This window comes from Fulmarus glacialis, unplaced genomic scaffold (assembly GCF_000690835.1).
Source record: "Fulmarus glacialis isolate BGI_N327 unplaced genomic scaffold, ASM69083v1 scaffold13784, whole genome shotgun sequence".
NCBI classification, from domain to species: domain Eukaryota; kingdom Metazoa; phylum Chordata; class Aves; order Procellariiformes; family Procellariidae; genus Fulmarus; species Fulmarus glacialis.
The window spans coordinates 78,920-87,048 of record NW_009206190.1 but is presented as its reverse complement, the minus strand read 5'-3'; the positions used below and the strand labels follow the sequence as shown (position 1 = coordinate 87,048).

At 42.4% G+C, this 8,129-nt stretch overlaps 1 protein-coding gene across 1 annotated transcript; it reads left to right on the top strand.

Moving 5' to 3' along the window:
* Window positions 1-128: 128 nt before the first annotated feature.
* On the top strand, window positions 129-1,604 carry KCNA1 (potassium voltage-gated channel, shaker-related subfamily, member 1 (episodic ataxia with myokymia)). Its single transcript, XM_009575658.1, has one exon. It carries the CDS (start codon window positions 129-131, stop codon window positions 1,602-1,604), a length of 1,476 nt encoding a protein of 491 aa, XP_009573953.1.
* The last annotated feature ends 6,525 nt before the right edge of the window (window positions 1,605-8,129 follow it).

Here is an 8,129-nt window from a genome sequence, read left to right as displayed (position 1 = left end):
CCCCACCCTCCCCCCTCCACTGAACTGCCCTGGGGCTCTCTGCTCTCTTCCATCGTCCTCCCCCCTCTCAAGTCCCTCTCCCTCACTTCTCCTCCCCTGCCCCTGGGTCCCCCTTCCTGTGTGCCACCATGACCGTGATGGCTGGAGAGAACATGGATGAGACTTCTGCGCTACCTGGCCACCCCCAGGATAGCTACCAGCCCGCTGCCCACGATGACCATGAGTGCTGTGAGCGCGTAGTGATAAACATTGCTGGACTACGCTTTGAGACGCAGCTGAAGACCTTAGCCCAGTTCCCCAACACTCTGCTGGGCAACCCCAAGAAGCGCATGCGGTACTTTGACCCCTTGCGCAATGAGTACTTCTTTGACCGGAATCGGCCCAGCTTTGATGCCATCCTCTACTACTATCAGTCTGGGGGGCGGCTTCGCCGGCCGGTCAATGTGCCCTTGGACATGTTCTCTGAGGAGATCAAATTTTATGAGCTGGGTGAGGAGGCCATGGAGAAGTTCCGGGAAGATGAAGGATTCATCAAAGATGAGGAGAGACCCTTGCCGGAGGGGGAGTACCAGCGCCAAGTATGGCTCCTCTTTGAATACCCAGAGAGCTCTGGGCCTGCAAGGGTCATTGCAATAGTCTCTGTCATGGTGATCCTCATCTCCATCGTGATCTTCTGCCTAGAGACATTACCTGATCTGAAGGAGGACAAGGAGTATACAGTGCATCACACTGACAACACCACCCAGGTCTACAAATCCAACATCTTCACAGATCCCTTCTTTGTTGTGGAGACCCTGTGCATCATCTGGTTCTCCTTTGAGCTGGTGGTGCGCTTCTTTGCCTGCCCCAGCAAGACTGAATTCTTCAAGAATATCATGAACTTCATTGACATTGTGGCCATCATCCCTTACTTCATCACGCTGGGCACCGAGATGGCCGAGCGGGAGGGGACTCCAAAAGGAGAGCAGGCCACCTCCTTGGCCATCCTGAGAGTCATCAGACTGGTAAGAGTCTTTCGAATCTTCAAACTCTCCCGGCACTCTAAGGGCCTCCAGATTTTGGGACAGACCCTCAAAGCAAGTATGAGAGAGCTAGGTTTACTAATCTTCTTCCTCTTCATTGGGGTGATCTTGTTCTCTAGTGCGGTATATTTTGCTGAGGCTGAAGAACCTGAGTCTCATTTCACAAGTATCCCTGATGCTTTCTGGTGGGCGGTGGTATCCATGACCACTGTGGGCTATGGTGACATGTACCCTGTGACAATTGGAGGCAAAATCGTAGGCTCCTTGTGTGCCATCGCTGGTGTGCTGACAATTGCCCTGCCTGTACCTGTCATCGTGTCCAACTTCAACTACTTCTACCACCGAGAAACAGAAGGGGAAGAACAGGCTCAGTTACTTCACGTTAGCTCCCCTAATTTAGCATCTGACAGTGATCTCAGTCGCCGCAGCTCCTCCACAATCAGCAAATCTGAGTACATGGAAATCGAAGAGGATATGAATAATAGCATAGACAATTTTAGAGAGGCTAATCTCAGAACTGGCAACTGCACTGTAGCCAACCAAAACTGCGTTAATAAAAGCAAGCTGCTGACTGATGTGTAAACAAAAAAACCAAAATCCCCACTCACAGCTTGAAGACTTTAGTGACACAGTCACACTTTGTAGATGCTTTACTGATAGTCTTTGAATGCTTTATTTACCTCGTAAATGCATTGTTGCATTGCGAATTTTTGCTCAGCGATAAAGAAGCTTCCAGGATCCATGAAAGATAAGAATTTGTTTATTTTTGAAACACATTTTCCACCTGGTAAATGATAACCATTTGAACTAGTTTAGTTTTAAGCTGTATGACGCTAGACCTAAACTTTTCCTCTCCCATCTCCCTTTTTTTTTTAATGAAGTTAACTTAAACTAAGCAAGACAGTTTTTAGAGCTATAAAACATATGCATGGATTCCAGTAAAAATATTCTGCAAAACTGCACAGTTGCAAGAAAGTGCATCAGATAATAATAATAAAAGAAGGTTAGCAAAAACCTGCAGCAAGCCTTTGCCATGGTTTTTCTGAAGGAGTGCAAATTTTCCTTCGGCCCCCTATGTGAAAGATTACATACTTCCAATCTACAGATCCACACAGCACCTTATTAAATACATACTTAAGCCTGGTCTCTTTTGCTGTCCGTAGAAGAACTATTCTAAAAGGAAAATAACAAACAAAACTGAAGACAAAACATCTGCAATGCTGCTAAGTTCTCTTACATGCAGATGATTTAAACACGCTTTTCCTTTTCCCTGTCAGAACTGGATACAAAACTTCAAGCCCCTCTGTTGCAAGATAGCACAATGGAGTTTAATATAAGCATGTTTGAATTTGATACTATTTATTTTATAATCGCATGCCTGAAACGTTACCTCAGACAATAGCGGATAAGCTTTCGTTTGAACTGAATCTTCTAAAAATAGGTCCTTTATTCCTCTTTTTTCTTTTCTTTTTCTTTCTGATTTGCATTCACCAGAAGTGCACTCCTTAATTTATTAAATCGTTGACTAGTAATTTAAAGTACTGTATTTAAGTGCGTATGTTAGTCAAATGGGAACAATAACTTTTGGAGATCAAAGCATGTTCAAATATTCAGCATTATGGCCTATTTGATTAAGGTGTAACTTGAATTAATTAATGCATGAATTCAATAATAATAATAATAATAATAATAACAATAATAATAATAACAATAAAAACAAAATAAAAAAAGTGCTTGATAGACTGAGGGCCTGAACGAACTGATTAGAGAAACCTGATTGTTTTCCTGCATTGCTCAGGGAAATTTGTTGGCTTTTGTCCAGGAGTTGTCGGAAAGGAACATATCCCATCCCTTAAAGGGACAGCTATATGGAAAATTAAGAAGTCAAATTATATATAACAACACCTAAAACCTAGTATCCTTTATAGTTGAAAGGTGCAGATGCATGCTTTTTGGTGCATTCTCAGAATGTAAATGAAACTTATCTATTATATGCATCCAAATTGCAGCAGCTGGTTTCTTTTGCAGTCATCAGTTGAGACTTTTTTGTATTCCCCTAAAACTCACTGAAGAGACTCAACAGATTGATTTAGATAGTAGTGCAGTGCCTTTATCTTGCATCCCCCAAATTGCTGAAAGTGCCTCCAGGAACTGAGCTGATCAGAGATAGCGAAGGAAAGGGCAAGGCACCAACACGCTGTCAGGAGTCTGCTGTGCTGCCTCCTGGCACAGCGCAGAAGGGGGTACAGAAAGAAAGAGCGAGCAAGTCTGAGTGAGAGGGACGCAGAAGAGGCAGGCAGAGACAACCAGCGCCCGTGGGATACCTTCCTTTCCCAGCCAGTCCCATGCTGCAGGGCTCAGCATTTGCTTCTGCCAAATAACTCATAGTTGTGTTTATGCAAGAATTCAAGTTTCCCTAGGTTGTTTATAGAGACATCGCTGCCATCATTGTATCTGCCCTTCCTTTCCCTGAGATGGCTTTTTGGCAGCCTGTCCCAGCATGGCAGGACACAGGAGGAACTAGGGACCAGCATGAACTGCGGCGTCACCCAGTCAGGCAACCAGACTGCAGGGCTATGCTTTTCTTTCCCTTGGATTCCCCCAGCAGGTAGGTGAGAGAGGCTTTCCAGTGCCCTCCCATCCCTGCCTCCTCCATCCCCTTTCAGCAGTCTGTCAGATCTTAAATCCCATCACAGATCCTTTAAGCCATATTCTTCTTTCTGGTCCCTAACCTTACTCTACTTCCACCATCATCTGGTGAAGGAAGCAAAATTAGGAGAAGGTATCTTCTGCAATATGCCAGCCTTGACTGCTAGGCCCTGGAAGATAATAACCTTTGATCTGAGCTAATGTAGGCACTAATCTTCATTTTTTAAATGGACAAAGTTGAGGATCTTCATTCTGCACTTAGCATGTGGCCAACTGCTGTAGAACACTTCTCCTTCCACATTGTACAGATCCTTTCTTACCCTATCTTTCTGATATATGTATATATGTGTTTAAATATGTATGTGTGTCTGCGTGTGTGTGTGTCACACACATGCGCAGACGCACATGTATATAAAACCAAGGCACTTAGAGTAAAAAAACCCAAACCCTAACTGCAGTTACGCACAAGCCTGATCTGCCAGGCTTCCAGAAAGACTTGACTTTATTTCTCACTGTGTGGCTTTTATGAATCTTGATGATGAGAAAGCGATCAAGAACTGAGGGAGCTCTAACTCTTCTGCAAGAAATGCAAAATATCAGATAAAACAGGGCATTACATCCTCTAGGTAGATGCTGTAAATCTTCCTTCCTGTCCCCTGCTCATGCCCCTGCCTATCCTCTCTCCCCATTAAATTCTGGTGGTCCTGATCTTCCCAAACTCTTGACTTCTAGGCTATGACTTTTCGTGTCAAAACGGACTTGAACGCTGCACTCAGCTTACAAAACAACTAACCAACTGAACTAAACAGCAATAATCAATTCAGTGCTGTGGGACTGATGATCAGAAAGCAGCATCTGGGAGATGAGGCCTCACTTTGGTAACTTAACTTCTGCCATAGTTGAGTATGCACACCTTAGTTCAATGAGCAGAATGATAATCATTCTGCATATGTAAAGAGAAAAGTAGCGATTCTTCTTTGTCAGGAAACCAGGATGGATCATTAGGACTCAGGGTGGTTTGGGGAGCCTGAATGTTGCTTTGTCCATTTATAGCTCACTGCAAAGGATCTCAATACATCCGGAGTACAGGAGTTAACCTCATGTAGCATAGGCATGCGTTTTCGGCTAGTTTGACACACACAAAAAAAAAACAACCAAACAAAAAAAGCTCTTACTCCCTTTACACAGGAGTGCTGAAATGTCTTTGTGGGCCTGAAGGTGCACTTAAACTGCCTGTTCTTACCAGTAAGCATCCTTTTCTTTCTTTTTCTTTCTTTCTTTTTCTTTCTTTCTTTCTTTCTTTCTTTCTTTCTTTCTCTTTTTCCTTTTCTTTCTTTCTCTTTCTTTCTTTCTTTCTTTCTTTCCTTTTTCTTCTTTTTTTTCCTGCTTCTTTTTTCTCCCCCTTTTGGCGTATGTTTCTTTTTGCCACACATGAGCTCTATGAGGTTGTTTGTGTCAGTGGAAGAGGACTGGAAATGAGCTGATGGCCAATTTAGTGCACCTCTGAAAGAGAGAAGAGACCTTCATTTGGTAGGGACCTCCCAGAAGTGATGCCCATGTTATACTGGAGAGAGAAACGAGTAGATATAGCAGTCTTAGTCGGGTTGTAGTTTGATGAGGCAAGGCAGCAATTCCAGCATAAGGAGTCACTACCCAAGCCGCCTTTACCAGCCACTGCTCTTTGCTGCCTTCTTAGTTGTCCCCATACAGCTGCTTCTTCATCCACTCAGTGAAGGGGATGAGGGAACGCACCTGGCGTGAGCAAGGCAGCAGTGCACTGCGGTGCAGAGGTAGGAACAGAGAGGCAGTGGGCAGGAATCCCATAGGCTGGTATCACTGCCAAAATTCCCCATCTGGTCCTCCCGTCCTTAGCTATAGAGCATTAGGGAACAGGCAGAGGAGCAAGGGGGAGAGTGAAAATGAAAGGCCCTATATCCCCTTCCTTCACAGACCTGAGCGGTTGCTGCCAAACTGCCAAGAGCTCAAATCCTCTGTGTGGCAGCTCCAGCAGAGACAACGAACTGGATTTACTTGTCTTCACAAGGAAGTTAGTGTGCAGTAACCCAGGGTGTGAGTTCACAGCATCCTAGCAAACCCATGCAGATTCCCTGCATGGAGTCTCTTAAGCCTTATCTCCACTGGGGACTTCAGGAAAGCTAATCCGAATTAATGAAAGGTGTGCATTTAAAGTAGATTTGTTAAACTGCTTTAAAGCCCAGCATGGACATTCTGTTGCAGTATAAAAGCAACCTTAATCTGATTTGGAGTCATTCTTTTTGGAAAGAAAGAAAGCTGAATTGAATTAAGGCTGCTTTAATTCTGAACACAATGGGGCTTATTGCAGTTTACCTCATCTGCCTCACAAGTTCATTCAGACAGATGAACCTTTAGTAATCATTAAGTGTAATGGAACTGACCCTACTTTGCAGGGGATGGCTGGGCAGAGTGTGGCCACGTGCTATAAAACTCTTAGTACGTGACTGCTGGAAATTCACAGCCTGGCTTACTGAGGGCTAACATCTTGTTCCTGGTAACAATTCCAGTGATTTCCTTCCTTTGTTCCTGATTTACACATTTGTAGGTGTGAGGAGAATCAATCCCGCTGCCTTCTGGGAAGTTACACTGACAAATGATCATGGCCCAAGGAAATTAATTTCCACTTACAAAGTCTCTAACTGTGCACGTGGTTAGCCTGATGTACTGTTGATCACGTGGACAAGCACTTGAAAGACAGTACGAAGCACTAGAGACAGGACGAAATTCAGCAAGAGTCCTCTTGTTTTCAGCAGTGATTTTGCCCAAGTAGAGATTTTAGGGATCAGACCCTTCTTAGCAAATCAGCTGTGTATTGTTTATTAGAGGCTGCATTGGCCCAAATAAAAAATTGGAGTAGTGGCAACTTTTATTGACAAATTTTTTACTAAGGGACAATTGTTTTCATTAGACAGAAGTACAGAAAGTTTGTTTCTATTATGAGAGAGCTGAATCCCAAGTGTAACGTAAAAACTTGCTTATTTTTAAGTATAAGGAACTGAGGGCAAGTTTCACTTTTCCATAGTTCACACTCAGACAGTGCAGTTTCTTATATGCACATGTATTAACCGAAATAAAATAAACACTAGGACAGGAACATCTGAAATTTATTAGAAAAAGGAGGAAAGTTGTATTTTAGAATAAGACCTTCTGCATGCATATGTAATATATGGAGAGAATATATTCCTTTCCAAATATTAGCTTGATAACTGTTTTTAGAGGGGTGCCATTCTGGGTTAATTAATTTCCCCTAGCATAAAGAAGAGGGAAGTACCGCAGCTTTTCCAGGAATGGTCTGATCCCGTAGGCTTCCAGCAGCCTGATGCCACTGATCGTCGCAGTAATTTCAGACTCTCAGGAATGCAGAATCAGCTCCAAAGTGTGATTTACCCTCCATAGCCACGGAGCTGGATGGAATTGGAAAGCTGTCCTCGCAATTGCACAACATGACAAGTTTGTTCCAGACCTGCGTATTGCAAGTCTGAAACAAGCTCCTTTTCTGAGATGCTTTAACCAGGTCCCTACATTTCAATTTTGGTTGGGGTTATTTCAGGCTGAGTTTCTTTTTCTGTTTTCTGTTGTTCTGGCTTTACTTAATCAGGTGTAGAGAATTTGTTTTTCCTGAAATGCTTATCAAGTATTCTTAAAGGTGTCAGTATTCATATCTGCAAAAATGAAACTTCAGGGTGTTCTGCTGTTTCACTCAGTATAGGTGGACTTGCCACCGGTGAGGTCAACAATTTATGCTGTCAAGGCATAGCATGCTTTGATATTTTCAAAGGAAATAAAATGAAACTGAGGTCTTAACTGAAATTTGTCTCAAAATATCTGTTAATATCTATGTAATTCTGTATATTTCACCTGTTCACAGGCTCTAGCAAATGTCACTACAAGTTATAAAAAAAATCATCTTCCATTTCTAGTTTCTATAATAAAATGAAGATGTTGCATTCAGTTCCTTTAGGTGCATCAGTCTTTGATCCATGTTATTGTTTGAGTGACATTTCTATAATGTAATTGGGATCAAATGTATATTTTACTTTTGTACAAAAGTAAAAATGATATTTTTATGACTAAATTCAGCAAACCCTTACCTATAACCTGCTAAGATGAAATCTTTTTTTCCTTTCCTTTACATGTAAACTATTGTTTTTGCAGTATGTCGGTTTGAAATGAATAAATAACAGCTGTCAATAGAACTGTATATGGCCTCTCAGACATACCTCTGATTTTAAAGATCAAATATTATCAATGTGAAATATATAAACTGAATAGTCTCCATAAGAAAGTGCACCATCAGGGCAACAAACCATTTAAGCTGACACAGCTGTACTTATTTCCATCATTTACAAATCGCTTACACTTTGGGTCAAGTATGTACTTCATTGTCACATTACAGCTCATTTTACTTCCAGCAGTGAAATC